This window comes from Trichosurus vulpecula, chromosome 2 (assembly GCF_011100635.1).
Source record: "Trichosurus vulpecula isolate mTriVul1 chromosome 2, mTriVul1.pri, whole genome shotgun sequence".
Lineage (NCBI taxonomy): Eukaryota > Metazoa > Chordata > Mammalia > Diprotodontia > Phalangeridae > Trichosurus > Trichosurus vulpecula.
In genome coordinates, this window is record NC_050574.1 from 43,736,243 (window position 1) to 43,754,024 (window position 17,782).

Sequence of the window (17,782 nt, forward strand, 5' to 3'; positions counted from 1 at the left end):
AGTTTCACATTATAGAATTCAGATCCCCCTGACTCCCAAGTCCAGCATTCTCCATGACACATGTTACTTTTTCTTCTTTTGGGGGACAGTTGTGGTCCCTACTTACCTTGCATGGGGAGATTTCTAGCAGTCTGAGTCTGAGAGTCACCATCTTGATTCCTTTTTTTCCCTAGGTTTGCCATCTGAGGACTGTTCCTGTCTCCAGGAGGGCAGCAGAAGAGGGGAAGGCATGGCCCTGATATCTGGGTCACAGGTAAGTTGAGCTTTGGTTTTATTTAAATACAATCTGGGGTGTCTGACTGTGCTGTTTAAAAAGTTTGAGAGAGATGATTTCTGGTTAATGCAATCATTTCATTAATAATGCCAGCATTTTAATAAAAGGATGTTCATTTGGCCATCTCTCTCTTAGACCAAAGACCATCATGGTGGGCTGGCTTACAGTTTATATGCCCATTGGAAGAGGGGTGTTCCCTAGAATGGCAGTCAACTTTGATTGGTTCAATTGGTTCAAATTGGATCAATTAATGAGAGAATGAATATTACAATGAGGTGCTGAACCTATTCAGATGAACTCTGATTATGTCATTTACTTCTGTTACCCCCAGCCTTGTGCAATCTATTCAAAGAATTTCTTCCCACCCAAACCTGAGTAGAAAGAACACAATGGCTTCCCCACCTGGGTTGGATCTGAACAAGAGTGTTAAGAAAGTTAATCCAATCTCATTATCAGTAATGTCCTTCAAGAGACTGAACTTTTGAAATCAGGACTTTAGAGAAAGGGAAGAAACTCTGGATGTCCCCAAATCACTGGTTATTAGTAATCATTTCTCTCAAGACTGTACACGTTCTCTCCTTAGGATGCTTCATTTCCAAGATCCCTTAATTGGATATACTATAGTAAGGTGAAATTCAATAGGTATAAATGTAAAGTTCTTCCTCTAGGTTCAGAAAATCAATCATACAAATGCCAGATGGAATACTTAGCTAGATGAATGATGTAAGAAAAAGCTGTGCTTTTTAGCGGATTCCTTGCTTAAAAATGAGTCAAAAGTGTGATGTAACAACCAAATATAGTTATGAGATCACTTTAAAAACAAACAATCCCGTAACCAATTATTTGAGTAAAGGTTAATTTGGAGGAGGAAGCTACCACGATGTAGGGGCTGCTTCCTCCAGCCACCCCAGGCACTCTTGTTCTCCCTCTTCAAACTACCTTGTATTAATTTCGAATTTATTTTGCACACCCTTATTTTTGTGCATGTTGTCTCCCTTGTTAGAATGTAAGCTCTTTGAGGGCAGAAACCGATTCACTTTTGTTTTTGTATCTCCCCTTCCTTCTTTCCTTCCTTCCTTCCTTCCTTCCTTCCTTCCTTCCTTCCTTCCTGAAATAAGGGATAAGTGACTTGTCCCGGTCCCACAGGTAGTAAGTATTTGAGCCTGGATTTGAACTCAGGTCCTTCTGATTCCAGGGTGGGTGATTTATCCACTGCACCACCTACCTGCCCCCATTGCTTTTCAAAGTGCCAGGAACATAAGACATACTTCATAAATGCTTGTTATTGATTGCAGGGAAATTTCTAATTAGCATATTGGTTATAGAGTAGAAGTCACTTTTAAGCAGTAATAGAAGGTGTAATTTGTTGGAAAAAATGGGAGCAGGGACTTTTAACTTTTTTTTTGTTTCTTGGACCCCTTTGGCAGTCTAGACAAACCTGCAGGCCCCTTCTCAGAAAAATGTCTCAAATGCATAAAATAAAATACTTAGGATTATAAAAGAAACTAATTATATTGAAATATAGTAAGCAAAGTATTTTAAAATGGTGATATAGTAAAACAGTTTTTTATTGATGCATTCAATAATGAATCAATAAATTTAAAATCTAGACAGGATAAAGTAAAATTTCATTTATTAAAAAATCAGTGTGTTGGTTGTCCTTGGAAAAGCAATAAACATGTCTTATTGGACATCTGATTAGTTTTCATCTGTAATGTAAGACGAGAATATCTGTGATTTCAATTGGTGACAAAATCAGATACTGCTAATCCTTTTGTACTTATTACTTACATTCATAATTTAAGGAAATGTTCAGTTTGGGGTGGAGGTTTAGTGAAAATAAGGATTCATTTTATTTTTTTGCATCAAAGTTCATGGATCTCCCCTGAAATGTATCTGCCGATACCCTTAGGGTTCATGAACCTGGGGTTAAGAATCCCTGGTTTAAGATATGATCACAGACATGTATATTGGATATCTAGTTGCATGACATTTGCTGATTACATGCATCAATTAGTTTGGTTGTATCCGTGAAATTCTACCCCCTTCGCATCTGGCTCGTTCCCACTAGAAAAATCGGGGTCTAAGGGTGATCTTGAATAAGAGTAAACACTGAATTGTTTATTTCAACTCCTCTCAAGCCCACCTGTCATGCCTTGTCATTCTATTCAAATGACACTGGGCACCTGATGTGTTCATATAATGTCAAGTGCATATTCAATCCAGCAAAAATCCCACATTGCTTGCCATTACAGTTCATCAGCAGAGTATTTGGAAAGTCCCTCCAAGGTGAAAAAGCCTCCAGGATGGGCCCAAGTTGTGGGATTCTCTAAGAACTGGCTTAGATTAATGTGGAGAGCTCAGCCCTCAAGTGATGGATACTCTTGGCTGCAGAACTGTCTATTTAAGACCTTGTGAGTTGTATTGATGAATGGAGTCCCCACTCTTCTGAATTGGGAAATATTAAAGAGACAGCTGTTGTTATGGAAAGAGTATTGGCTTCCTAAGCAGGAAAGCTGTGGTTGACTTCATTTCTTGTCTTTGAATCCTCAATGCCTTGCAGTGTTGGTCTCAGAGCAGGTACTTAATGAATGGCTGATCTTTGATTGATTGCTATCACCTCTGTCCTTCTGGACACTGATTCTCTTAATGAAGCCCACTATCGCATTAGATCTGAGGCTGCTTTGTATATTCTGTCAAAAACCCTGAGCCTGGTGCTGTTCACTGAGCCACATGAGGGGATGAGTCCTGGGTGAGCAGGAATGTGTTTGGTCTTTCAGGAATCAGTGACATTCCAGGATGTGGCTGTGGAGTTCACCAGGGAGGAGTGGCAGCACCTGCACCCTTCTCAGAGGGACCTGTACAGGGATGTGATGCTGGAGAACTATAGGAACCTGGTCTCCCTGGGTAAGGAACCCTTTGGCCCCATGACTTGGCATCTTTCCTTTAGAGAATCTTTGCTTTCTTCTTGTCATAAGCTGTGGGAGTGCCTATGTGAATGGGGTGTCATGGGACCTGAAATTCCTAATCTGAATTAACCATAAGATCATCGGTTTAGATCTGGAAGTTCCCTTCATAGCTTGCTAGTCCTGTATACCACTCACCTCCGTGAACTCTGTAATGTAGCTGTACTGACCTGTTTGCCATTCCCCACATACAACTTCCATCTCTGTACTTTTGGACTGTGTTCTCCATGCCTGGAATTCTCTCCCTTCTATTTTTTGGCTCTTAATGTCCTTTAAGGCTGAGCTCAAGTGATAGTTTCTACAGTAGGCCTTTATTATTCTTCTGCCTACATGTATCTTCCTCTCTAAGGTCACCTTCCATCTACTTTGCATGCATCTTGATTTATGTGCTTGTTGTATCTCCCATCAGAAGGTAAGCTCCTTGAGGACAAGTACTTTTTTTTATCTTCTGCTCCTAACAAAATACCTGGCACCACTTAAGTGCTTAATCAATTATTGTTGTTTGATTGATTAACCTTAGAGGTCATCTAGTCTGACTTCCTTATCTTACAGATGAGAAAACTGATGCTCAGAAAGGTCAAATGAGGTGCTCAAGGTCACAAGAATATCAAGTCGTTGGGATCTAAAGGAAGCCCAGGAAGTCAGTAGGTGGAGGTGAAGAGGGAGTGTATTCCAGGAACAGGAGACAGTATAAAGATATGGATGAGGTATTCTGAGAAAACACGAGGAGGGAATGACTGCTTTTAGTTGGGTTCTAGGGGTAAGAGGAAAGGGTTCAAGGATGTCTTCCTCTTCTGGATGCCACCTGAACTGAATTTAGATTGAAAAGAAGATTTTTCAGTCATCTGAAATGAGAGAGGAAAGTGCTGTGGAGAGTTCCTTAAATGTCAAGAAATTTGTATTGGTCCCCATACACAAAAGGGAACCACTCAAGACTCTCTTGAACAGGGGAATGAATGGTATTATAGCTGTTCCCAGCCAGGGGTTCATGAGACCCTAGGGAAAACCTTCCCATCTTGAAGTCTGTAAGACTAGGGGTCAAAAAGTGAGTAGCCAGAGTGAAAGAAAAATAAATTTATTAGTTCTCTAAGGGAAGCTAGGCAGTGCTGCAGTGGATAGAGTGCTGTACTTGGAGTCAGAAAGACACATCTTCCTGAGTTCAAATCTGTCCTCAGGCACTTATTAGCTATGTGACCTTGGGTACTTCACCCTGTTTGCCTCAGTTTTTCTAATATTTCTCTAACTATTTCCGCCAAGAAAACCCCAAAAGAGGTCACAAAGAGTCAGATATGACTTAAAAAGGTCTGATCTTTAGTTCACTAAGGAAAACTGCATGTTAGGCTACAGATTGAGTTTTATAGTGTTTTTATTTTTTATAATGTTTTAATTTTTATAATGTTTACAATATTTTAGTTTTTGTAGAGTATACAACCAATGGCTTTCCATGTAGAATAAAAATGGGCAAAATGTATAAGCCTTAGGGTTATAGGAGGTACTAAAGGTCAGATTTGTTCCTGTGGATATATATATTTTCTGAAGTTAGTCTTATCAGAATTTCCTTTATTGACAGGAAATCTCTTAGATGATGGAGACCTCTTTTAAAAATAGAATCATTCTTGTTCCTCATGTTGTTGTCAATGGGGAAGGAAGCAAAGTATAAACCCCATAGTTCTGGTTCCTTGGCCTCAGAGGTTACTTTATCTGGGGAGAACACGTTTCCACAAAACTCAAAGAGCTCAGATTCCTCCACTTCCTCCACAATGGCATAGTTAGTTGAAAGGGAGGAATTTACTTTACTGGTCTGGAAATAGGCAGTGTGGCATGGCGGATAGAAAGCTGACCTTGGAGTCAGGCGAGATCTGGATTCAAGGCCTGCCTCTGACCTATATTAGCTCAGTGACTCTGGGCAAATCACTTCACCCGTGGGTGCTGCAGGCAGCTGCCTGAGACTGTTTGCAGAAGTTGGATGAGGTGCTACGAAGATGGATGCTAACATGCATTGGTAAAAGAGGTTTCCTCACCGGTGAGTTCCTGATGCAAATGGCATTGCAGATCCAGTCCCATCCCTACTGCCAGGAAAGATCCTAAGACAGTAAAAATGAAAGGGAAAGCACATATCTATTTGGGGTAATTTATTACCATAGGAAAAAGATTCAGAGATCAGGTAATTTTCTTCATAGAAAGCTGGCTGGAAAGAATGAAATAGGCCCCAATCCTCCATGTTCCGCATCTTACCTAACAACAGATCAGCATTAGAAGCACTTGAGGATTTTTAACCACTCTAGGGTTGACTCAACATTTCCCTCACAACAGCCCTGAGATGTTGCTAATGAAGGGGTTAATTTACCAATTTTATGGTTGAGTACACTGAAGCTTAGAGACATGAAGGCATTTGTTTATGTTCATATCTCATAATTCAGCAGACTCGAGTCCCAACATACTTTCTGTGTAAAACGTCCCGAGTCCCAACATACTTTCTGTGTAAAACGTCCCAACAGTCCTCCCCTTTTACTTATGTCTTTTTATATCCCCTTGATTTCTAATGCCCAGTGAGCCATCTTTTGGGGAAAAAATAAATTCAGCAAAACTAACCAATGAATCCATTGATTTTGGTAATACCAAAAACATTCTCTAGTGCCCCCCTCTCCAAAGAAAGAAGTGATGTGAATTTAAAGAAATGTCTTTTTCTAGGAGAGCCTTGGTAATTATTTTTATGCAATATTCATTTTCTATTTGTTGTCATTTTTCTTTCTTTTTACTTATTGTAGTCATTGTGTGTGCTGTTTTCCTAACTTCATTCTGTGTACATTCAAATTCTTATCTAGATTCCTTATTTCTTCATTTTTCATCATTTCCTTGGACACAGAAATGTCCATTTATTTATGTACCACAAATTATTTAGAGAATTCAATCCAATCCAATCCAATAAATTAAGTGCCTACCATGTGCTGGGTACTTTTCTAAGTGTTGGAGATACAATTAATAAAAAGGCAGCCAGTCCCTGCCCTCAAAGATCACACAATCTTTTTTTTAAATTTTATTTCATTTTTAACATTAAAAAAAATTGAATTCCAAATTCTTTCCCTCTGTTCAGCCCCTCTCCCACTAAATGATGAGACAAGCAAAATGACACCCATTATATGTGTGAAATTATGCAAAATATAGTCCCATATTAACCATATAGCAAAAAGGCAATTTTTTTAAAGTGAGAAAATTATAATTTGCACTAAGAGGTCATCAGTTCTCCCTGTGGAGGTGAATAACAATTTTCATCATGAACCTTTCCCAATTGTCCTAGGTCATTGTATTGATCAAAGCAGCTAAGTCTTTCACAGTCAATCATAACATTTAGCATCATTGATGTTGCTGTGTACCATAATCTTCTGGTTCTGCTCCCTTCACTTTGCATCAGTTCATATAGGTTGTCCCAGGTATTTCTGGGAAACTATACCCTTTATCATTTCTTATAACGCAATAGTATTCCATAATCATATACCACAACTTGTTCAACCCTTCCCTAATTGATGGGCAGCCCCTCAATTTCCAGTTCCTTGCTAAAGAGCTGCTATAAATATTTGTATACATATAGGTCCTTTTCCTTTTCCTTTCATCTCTTTGTGATGTAGACCTAGCAGTGGTATTGTTGGGTCATGGGGTGTGCACAATTTTATAACCCTTTGGACATAGTTCTAAACTGTTCTCCAGAATATTTGAACCAGTTCAAAACTCTACCAACAATTCATTAGTGTACCTACTTCTCCACATTTCCTTCATTATTTGTCATTTCTGATAGATGTGAGTTGGTACCTCAGAATTATTTTAATTTGCATTTCTCTAATCAATTGTCATTTAGAGCATTTTAAAAAATGACTATAGATAGCTTTGATTTCTTCTTCTAAAACTGGTCTATTCATATCTCTTGACTGTTTATCTGTTGAGGAATGGTTCTTATTTTTATAAATTTGATTTAATTCCTTCTGTATTTGAGAAATGAGCCCTTAATCAGAGAAACATGATGTAAAATGTTTATGTTACTTCATTGTCTATAGTAGCTTTTAGCAAAATGTAGTTTCCCTGATTAGCTTGTTTAATTAGGTCTATTTTTTTTCTTTTGCTTTGCCTGAGATCATGATTATTACCCCTGTCTTTTTTACTTCAGCTGAAGCATACTAGATTCTGTTCTAACCCTTTATTTTAACTCTCAGTGTGTGTGTGTGTGTGTGTGTGTGTGTGTATGTGCATATGTGTGTCTGTATCTTTCTGTTTCAAGTGTATCTCTTCTAGGCAATATATTATTGGACTCTGGTTTCTAATCCATTTTGCTATCTACTTCCATTTTATGGGAGAGTTCATCCCTTACATTCATAGTTAAGATTACTAATTGTGTATTTCCCTCCATCCTATTTTCTTCTATTTATCCTTTTTTTTCTCTTTGTACCTGTCCCTTCTAAAGGGTCTGTTTTGCTTCTGACTACTGCCTCCATTAATCTACCTTCCCTTTTATCACTACCCTTCTTTTACCTTATCTCTTTCCCTTCCTACTTCCCTGTTTGGTAAGATAGATTTTTTTACCCAACTGAGTATACATACACACACACACACACACACACATGTATACACACATACAGTTTGTGTGTGTGTGTATTCTCTCTTTGAACCAGTTTCAATGAGAGTGATGTTCAGGTGTTGTCTGCCACTCTATTTTTTTCTTCCACTGTAAAAGGTCTTCCTTGCACCCTTCTTTTTTGTGAGATAATTTCTCCTCCATTCTTCCTCTCTTTCCCCCCTTCTCCAAATGCATCCTTCTTTCTTATCTCTTTGCTTTTTGAGATTATTCCAACATAATTGACTCATACACATGCCCTCTATTAGACTCCTAACTTAGTTAATAATGATAAAGTTCTTGGGCGTTACATGCATCATCTTCCCATACAGGAATCTAAACACTTTTTTTAAAAAAAATATTTTTTAATTAATTTATTTATTTTTAGTTTTCACCACTTTCATAAGATTTGGAGTTCCAAATTTTCTCCCTATCCCTCCCCTCCTATACCCCAAGACTGTATGCAATCTTATAAAGCTCTACATATACGTTCATATTAAATATATTTTCACATTAGTCATGCTGTAAAGAAGAATTAGAACCAATGGGAGAAACCACGAGAAAGAAGAAACAAAAATAGAAGGGAGAGGAAATAGTATGCTTCAATCTGCATTTAGACTCCATGTTTCTTTTTTTGGATGTGGATAGCATTTTCCATGATGAGTTATTTAGAATTCCAAAATCTTAGATCCTTGGTCTTACATCCTTCCATTGCTAAGCAGAGATAAGTCTATCAAAGTTAATCATCACACAATGTTGCTGTTACTGTGTACGATGTTCTTCACTCAGGGTCAGCTCATGTACATCTTTCCAGGTTTTTCTGAAGTCTGCCAGCTCATCATTTCTTATGGAACAACAGTATTTCATTATATTCATATACCATAACTTGTTCATCCATTCCCCAATTGTTGGTCATCCCCTCAATTTCCAATTCTTGGCCACCACAAAAAGAACTGCTTTAAATATTTTTGTACATGTGGATCCTTTTCCTGTTTTTATGATCTCTTTGGGATACAGATCTAGAAGTGGTAATGCTGGATCGAAGGGTATGTGTGGTTTTATAGCCCTTTGGGCATAGCTCCAAATTGCTCTCCAGAATGGTTAGATCAGTTCACAACTCCACCAACAATGCATTAGTGTTCCAATTTTCCCACATCTTCTCCAACATTTAACATTTTCCTGTTTTTTTTTCATGTTAGCCAGTCTGATAGATGTGATGTTGGAATATAAACAATTTAACCTTATTGAGTCACTTATGAATTCTCACTCATGTTTACTTTTTATGCTTCTGTTAAGTCTCATGTTTAAATGTCAAATTTTTTATTCATCTCTTGTCTTTTTATCATGGGTGCTTGAAAGTCCTCTATTTCATTAAATGTTTTTTTTCCTCTGAAAGATTATTCTCAGTTTTGCTGGGTAGGTTATTTTTGGTTGTAATCCTGGCTGTTTTGCTTTCTGAAATATCATATTGTAAGTTCTCTGCAAGGAACTCATATTCTAATGGGGGGAGACAGAACACAGAAGGAGGCAGAAAAGTTGGGGTTGTGTGGGAGAAGATCAGGGGATATTTAATGAAAAGTCATCTTGTTCCATGGAATTGAAACCATGTAGAGCAGTAGATGCAGAGTGGAGGGAGCCAAAAAGCCACTCCCCAGGCAGTAAGCATCTTCATTGTTTAAAGTTCTTTGGTATTATGAAAGAGCCTCTCTAAATATTTTGCTGTTTATAAGTTCACTTATTTTCCTTGATCTCCTTAGGGTATATGGATAGCAGTGCTTCCATCATTTTAAAGAGTCCAGCACTCTTGGTGTGAGTTCTGTCTCATAAGGTACTAGGATTAAGAGCTGGAAGAGACCTTAATGATCATGTGGTATTTCCAACCTTGACTCATTTTACAGACAAGAAAACAAGATCTTAGAACTTGACTTGCCTAATGTCACAAAGGTACATGCTGCAATTAGAACTTCAGTCATCCAATTCCAAATGGAATGGAGTTTTTCCACTCTACAATGCTCTTCTCCTCTCATTGGAAATCTAGTATAGGATTTGCATGGCCCATAGGAGGTTGGGGAGGGTGGTATTTAGTAGAGATTTGACTCTCTTAGCTCTTTCTCACAAACATTCCAGAGTCAACAATAAACAATAAAAGAAGTGGAATGGTGAGAGAGAGAGACAGACAGAGAGAGAGAGAGAGAGAGAGAGAGAGAGAGAGAGAGAGAGAGAGAGAGAGAGAGATTGAGAATAGAACTAAAGGCTCTCAAAAGGATTGATTACCTATGTCAGTAGGGAAAATGGAGTCCTTTGAAAGAGGTAGGCAATGCCTTTCTTTGTGGGGTGGAGGAAGATTCCAACCATGATGGAGCTACTTTAGATGGCCACAGTGAGTAGTAACTGGATCATAGCATCATAGATGTAGAGCTAGATAGGACCTTAAAGGTCCTTGAGACCCACTCCCTCTTTTACATGTGAAGAAATTGAAGCCCAGGAGAATAAATAACTTGCCAATGGTCATGTGAGTTAAGAAATCCTGATCTACTCTGTTTAGTCAAATGGTATGGTTGTGAAAATAGAATCTGCTATAGCAAAGTGCCTGCAAAAACTGGCTCCATTCTTTTCCTGTGCTTCTAAAAAGAATTTTGAAACAGCTAGATAGTGCAGTGGCTAGAGCTCTGGACTTGGAGTCAGGAAGAACTAAGTTCAGTCTCTGACTCAGACATTTACTAGATGAATTTTAGCTTCAGTTTCTTCATCTTTAAACTGGGGGCAATAATAACACCCAACTTACAGGGTTATTATAAAGTGATATTTGTAAAACACTAGATAAATTCCAAGTATTATTAATACTCTCACTATATGTGTAAATGAGTTTCAGGAAGATTTTAAAGCAATGAGAAAATGGCATATTGGTTGGTGGTTGCTGATTTCTTCCTGTTTACTTTTTTATCAATAATACCATTTGTGATCATTTTGATTTTGGGGGGTGGTATTTGATTAGGACAAGTCTCTTTTCTTAATTTTCTATTTGTTTGTCACCTTTTCAAATACCTGATATGTCATGGCTAAATTTAGTGGCTCTCCTGTCCCTGGTGATGAGAATAGACCTCTATATAGATTCTTAAGATCTGTTCAATTTATTTTCTATCACTTTTCCCTTTAGTTTCATCTATAAATACTGTCAGAATGTTCTGGCTTAATTGGGTCTTATGCCAAGCTTTCTGCAGGCTCAATTTCACTCATTGCATTTCATTGTTTTGTAAGGTAATTTTATTTGCAATTCTGCTGTGCAGACTCAATGCAGACTCTTGACTCTTCTTGACCCCATTTGGGGTTTTCTTGGCAAAGGTAGTGGAGTGGTTTGCCATTTCCTTCCCCAGATCATTTTACAAATGAAGAAATTGAGGCAAATAGGGTCCAGTAACTTGCCCAAGGTGATCCAGCTAGCAAGTGTCTGAAGCCAGTTTTCAACTCAGGAAAAGTCTTTCGGACTCCAGGCCAAGGGCTCTATATACTATGGCGCCACCTAGCCGCCTCCTTTCCCTACTACATGTTTTGTGTTCATAGAATTCAAACTCCTAGAAGACAGGGACTCTCACTTTGTATTTATATCTCCAGGTTCTAGCAGAGTTCTTGGAATATAGTAGGTTCTTAATAAATATTTATGTTTCAATTAATGTAATATTCTTTGCCCTTTTCTTTATATGGTTAAAAACTTAACTTGCATTCTAAATTGATATCCTCATATGCTATCATGGGAGATCAAGAGTTGCTGACCAAGATGCTTCCAATGCTTTTGTGGTCTTGTGGTTGTGATAACTTTATTTGTTTATTTGTTTTTAGTGGATGAAACTTCTTTAATAAATAGTGATGGGTTGATGTCTTAACTTTTATCTATTTACCAGCTCATTTAAAAAGGTCAAGTTGGAGCTTTTGTAATCACATGCCTTCTCTTCTCACCTTAATTTTTTCTTCTGTGTATAGTCAGATCTTTAATTAGTTAAATCAAGGATCACAATGCCAAAATTTAAAAAAAAGATAAAGTTGGGAAGATAAAGTATACCACTGGACCTATTTAAAGAAATTGTTGCCTCCGAAAGTGGATAATTTCCAACCATTGACTCATTGCCACTTTTTTTTTGGGGGGGGGGGAGGGATAATTGGGGCTAAGTAACTTGCCTAGGCTCACACAGCTTCTAAGTGTCTGAGGTTGGATTAGAACTCAGGTCCTCTTGACTCCAGAGTCAGGGCTAGTGCTCTATCCACCGCAGCACCTAGCAACCCTCCTCATCACCACTTCCTACAGAAATTTCATCAATGAAGTCACCACCATGTCACTATTGCTGTGGTTTAGTTTCTCCCACAGTGTATTCTCTAGTTGGTTGTTGGGCAAAGATACATTGATGCCAACATTTGGTTTTGGAGGTGGTTTAAAAACTATAATTCTTAGCACCCTGTGCACTCATTTTTAACTACTTAATTGCTATTGTAGTGGTCATGGAAAGGTCACAGACTGAGAACTGCTTAGCATATTTGTCAGTTTTATTTATCTCCTGATAGCTAGCTTTCTGGTGAGTCTTTCAGTTCTTAGCTAAGCTGCTCCTTAGAGAGCAGACATATTCTCTTATTAGGATGAGCTGTTTGTATTCCACTGTCATATATATCCTTTGGGACCCCAGGATCACCTAAAGTGAGATATCAGAGAAGAACTTTTATTCCCATTTTTGCTTGGTGAATTTCTACTTGTTCTTTAAGACTGCTTAATGCTGCTTTGTCTATAAACCTTCCCTATTACCTACAGTTGGGGTAAGGTTTCCTTTCTCAGAAATCACATGACAATTTGTAGCTTTTTATGCACTCATTGAGTTCTCCTTTGCTCTATAGTTACTCATACTGGAATCCTATTGTGATTTTGTGATTGTAGGGCAATCTTGAGTAAAGGGATTGAACCTTAATGTCTTTGTGTGCACCTAGCATGTTGCTTCTACTTCAATTTATTCTTCAGTCATTTATTTAAAAGGATGCATCACTGAGATAGATAGTGGGATAAATGCAATGTTTCTCGAAGTATTTTCTTCCCTCAGAAGTCTATGGCCTAGTGGAAGGATTTGGCACAAACACAGAATATTGTAACATTCCACATTGCGAGATAACTACATTATAGAAAAGCAAAACAAAGTACTTTGTGATTTCTCTGTGGGGAAATTGTGACTATGGGAAGGAATCAGAGAAAGCTTTGTGGAATAGGTGCCATTTAAGGGCAGAAAGGAAACATATGAATTCAATAGGTGAATAGGAAAAAAGGAGAAAATAGTGAGTGTAGAGAACATTTGGAGCAAAATATTGGAGGCAGTAAAGTATGAGGTGTATTCGAGGAGCAAAGAATAGTTTGCTTTGGCTGAAATGTATACTATTCAGGGAATACTATAGCCCTGGAAAGGTAGGATGGCACCAGATTGTGGAGAGCCCCAAAGGCTGGGCTTAGAAGTTTGAATTTTACTTCACATGTTTTAGGGAGTCATTGGACATCTCAGAGTGGGGGAGTAACATGGTTAGATTTATGTTTAAGGAACATTTTTTTTCTTGATGTATGGACTAGATGGCAAAAAGAAGAAGTACAGGAAGACCTTTTGGGTGTCTAATGCAGTAGTACAAAAGAAATGTAAGATGTGCAAATTTAGAGATATCTACACTCCAAATGTTCATATGGACTATTTATTCCAGACCTGTGGTAGAACCTTACCAGTTCATATTGGTCTGATCAGCCACAGTCAGACACACTGTATTTTGACCCCAACATAATGATGTCATTTTGGTCCTTTTTGAGAATGAAGGACAACAACCAACTAACAGAAGGATAGCAATGAAAACTCCTGAAGAAGTAGGAATAGGTACTCCAGGTATTGCAGAGACAGAGGGATGTCACAATTCATTGGATATGAGAGGTTAAGAGTCAAAGAAAAAATAATTTATGGACATAGGATACAGGATGGATGGTAGTACCTTAGGCAAAAATAGTGAAATCACAAGGAGTATTAGGTTGGAGTGGATAGATACTAAGGTCAATTTTTGATGTTTTGGGTCTGAAGGGCCAGTGAGACACTATGTATATTTACTGTACATAGCTAGAGGCATGGGTCTAGAGATCAGCAAAGAGGTTATGGCTGGAGAGAGATTTGGGAATCATCTATGTTGTAGTGGTAGTTGAAGCCATAGATACAAATGATATTTCTGCAAGGGAGAAAGTGTAGTGAAAGGATGAAGGAGGATGAGTGATAAAGAATAGACTATAGGGGAAATAACATTAAATGATTAAAAAGGAAAAAAAAAGTGGTGTCAGCACAGAAAACAGAAGAGTTAGATAAGATTATTTCAAAAAGAATTGGGAGGCATATATTAAGCACTTAATAAATGTTTCTTTAATTGAATCATTTACCTCCTCCTAGCAGGATGAAGGACAAATAGGCTAATTGTTTTCTTGGGTTCAGATCAACTCTGTGGCCTGTCTTTCCATACTTCATTGAGAATCCTTAAGAAGTTCTTTCCACATCCCTCTGGACTTTTCCTATAATGTCCATACTTTCCTGGGAATGGAAAGGTTGGAACTGAATTCTGAGTTGGTTCCTTCATACAAACATCCATTTCTCATTTCTTTCCCAATGAGCAGGGCTTCCATTTTCCAAACCAGAAGTGATCTTCCATTTGGAGCAAGGAGAAGCATTATGGAATGCAGAAAAAGAAGTTCTAAGAATAGTCAACCATCCATGTGAGTAAAGGAAAACTAACATATTGTACTTAAGTCCTAAGCAATAACTGATTCAGAAGGGGGAAATTTGGGGGGGAAATTCTTTTTCAGAACCCTCTAGTACTGTGGTTAAGGTTATGAGACTATTCAACAAAAGCTATTAACATTTTGTTGCTCAGACAACTAGTAATAATGATAATGAAAACAGAGATGGATATGGCTTTTATCTATACCCAGTCAGAAAAGTGGTTGTTAGGCATAGAGCAGTGTCAACAAAACACAGGAAGCACTTGCCTTCTTCTGCCACTTGGACTTTTCTAACTCTATGGAAGTCAAAAAGTCCTGCCTTTTTCACAGGGTTTCCACACTGGATACCAGTAGTGAGAAACTATAGGATTTGCAGGCTTCTGCCTTTTTCCTGAGATTGGATGACTGGGTGATGATGGATATTGGAGGATTCCAAATTTTAGAGGATAACAAGGCTCCAAGGAAATGTCAAAACATTGATGGATTTGTAATGACCATCTCTCTTCTGCCCATTCTTCTACCCTGACACCCCCAATACCACACACACAGACACACATACACAAGCAAACACAGAGTGGAACATTGACTGGAGCAACTTTTCTATGTCTTTGCCCTGCTTACCAAGTAAGAAACTCTTGGGCCTTTAGAGAGAGAACATTTTATGTAGCCTAAATCTCTACAAAAACCTACCTGAATCTTTCATTTTCTGAATTTTGGCTGCTTAGCAATATGTCTTCCATTGATAACATTGTTCCTATGGAGCTAATTGCCCATACAATGTTGTTTTCCCCAAATCAATCATTGACTTTTTTCTGGATAGGCTTAGAGCCTTAGTGCTCCAACAGAGAACAAGTGCTATTGATAATCTTTCCATGTCTTTCAGATTCCCAGAGTCCAGAGACTAACTTTGCTACCTTGGAGTCAACTACAAATCCGAGCATTTCTGTGGAACAATCATTGCAGGAAAGATGGAGAAGAAAGATTCCTTGGGATTGCAAGTTAGGAAAAGTCTGGGAATGTAATGTCAGATTAGAGAGGAAGGAGGAACCTTCCAAGCAAGTAACAGTTACCCAAAGGAATGCCTCTAAAATGTCTACTGTCTGTGAATATAATAAATTAAGGAAAAGTTTCAGTCTGGAATCAGCCCTTATTTCACAACAGAGAGGAAAGAACTTCTATAAATTCAGAATAGCTGGAAAGAACATAAAATGGCATTCAAGCCTATTAAAAAATAATAGAATCTTCTTAGACAAGAAACTTTGTACATATTATAAATGGGAGAAAGACTTCAGTCACAACTCTGATCTTGCTCAGCATCACACCACATCTCATGGAGAAAAACTTTATGAATGCAGTAAAAGTGACAAAATATTAATTCAGAGTGCAGATTCTAATCAACTTCAAATGAGTGATAATGGAGAGAAGTCCTATGAACATAATGAATGTGAGAAATTTCTCAGGAGTAGTTGCTACCAGATAGAGTACAGTAGAGAAAAGTCCCATAAATGTAATGAATGTGAAAAATTTTTCAGCTGTAAATCATCCCTTATTAAACATCAAAAAAATCATACTCAGTATAGTATAGGTGGGAAAGTCTTCAATAACAGCACATTCCTTCTTCAATGTCAGAAAATTTATAATGGAGTTAAAAAATCCTATGTTTGTCATGAATGTGGGAAAACATTTACCCATAGCTCATCTCTTAGTAAACATCAACGAATTCATACTGGAGAGAAACCATATAAGTGTATTGACTGTGGGAAAGCTTTTACTTATAGCTCATCTCTTACTCAACATCAGAGACTTCATACTGGAGAAAAACCATATAAATGTAATGAATGTGGGAAAGCCTTTAGCTACAGTGCATCTCTTACTCAGCACCAGAGAGTCCATACTGGAGAGAAACCCTATAAATGTAGTGAATGTGGAAAAGCCTTCAGTGACAGCTCACACCTTACTCAACACCAGAGAATTCATACAGGAGAGAAACCCTATAAATGTAGTGAGTGTGGGAAGGCCTTCAATGACAGCTCTCACCTTACTCAGCATCAGAGAATTCATACTGGAGAGAAACCATATAAATGTGATGACTGTGGGAAAGCTTTCAGCCACAGTTCATCCCTTACTCAACATCAGAGAATTCATACTGGAGAGAAACCTTATGAATGTGTTGACTGTGGGAAAGCCTTTAGCCATGGCTCATCTCTTTTTCAACACCAGCGAATTCATACTGGAGAGAAACCCTATGAATGTAGTGAATGTGGGAAGGCCTTTAGTGACAGCTCATCCTTTACTAAACATCAAAGAATACATACTGGAGAGAAACCTCACAAATGTAAGGAATGTGGGAAATCTTTCAGCCATAGATTATCCCTTATTTTACACCAGAGAGTTCATACTGGAGAGAAACCCTATGAATGTAGTGAATGTGGGAAGACCTTCAGTGACAGCTCCTCTCTTACCCAACATCAGAGAATACATACTGGAGAAAAACCTTATGAGTGTAATGACTGTGGGAGAGCCTTTAGCCATAGCTCGTCTTTTGCTAAACATCAGAGAATTCACACTGGAGAAAAACCTTATGAATGTGATGAATGTGGAAAAGCCTTTAGCCATAACTCATCCCTTATTAACCATCAGAGAATACATACTGGAGAGAAACCTTATGAATGTGATAAATGTGGTGAAGCTTTTAGTCAAAGCTCATCTCTAACTCAACATCTGAGAATTCATACTGGAGAAAAACCCTATGAATGTAGTGACTGTGGGAAAGCCTTTAGTAACAGCTCATCCTTTACTACACACCAGAGAATTCATACTGGAGAGAAACCTTATAAATGCAGTGCGTGTGAGAAAGCCTTCAGGTCTAGAGCATACCTTACCCGACACCAGAAAACTCATACTGGAGAGAAACCCTATGAATGTAATGAATGTGGGAAAGCCTTTGGTGATAGCTCATCCCTTAGTAAACATCAAAGAATTCATACTGGAGAGAAGCCCTACAAATGTAGTGAATGTGGGAAAGGTTTCAATGAAAACTCCTCCCTTACTCAACATCAGAGAAGTCATACCGGAGAGAAGCCATATAAATGTGATGAATGTGGGAAAGCCTTTAGCCATAGTTCATCTCTTACACAACATCAAAGAATTCATACTGGAGAGAAACCCTATGA

General features: G+C 38.1%; 1 protein-coding gene and 1 pseudogene across 1 annotated transcript; both read left to right on the forward strand.

Annotated features, from left to right (window-relative positions):
- Positions 1–209: 209 nt before the first annotated feature.
- Positions 210–15,998, forward strand: LOC118836400 (zinc finger protein 354A-like; the record flags this gene model as incomplete). Its single annotated transcript, XM_036743710.1, has 4 exons — positions 210–253; positions 3,055–3,181; positions 14,505–14,603; positions 15,493–15,998. Coding segments are annotated over exons 1-4 (756 nt in total), but the record flags the coding sequence as incomplete, so codon positions are not given.
- LOC118837710 lies at positions 15,998–17,782 on the forward strand (annotated as a pseudogene).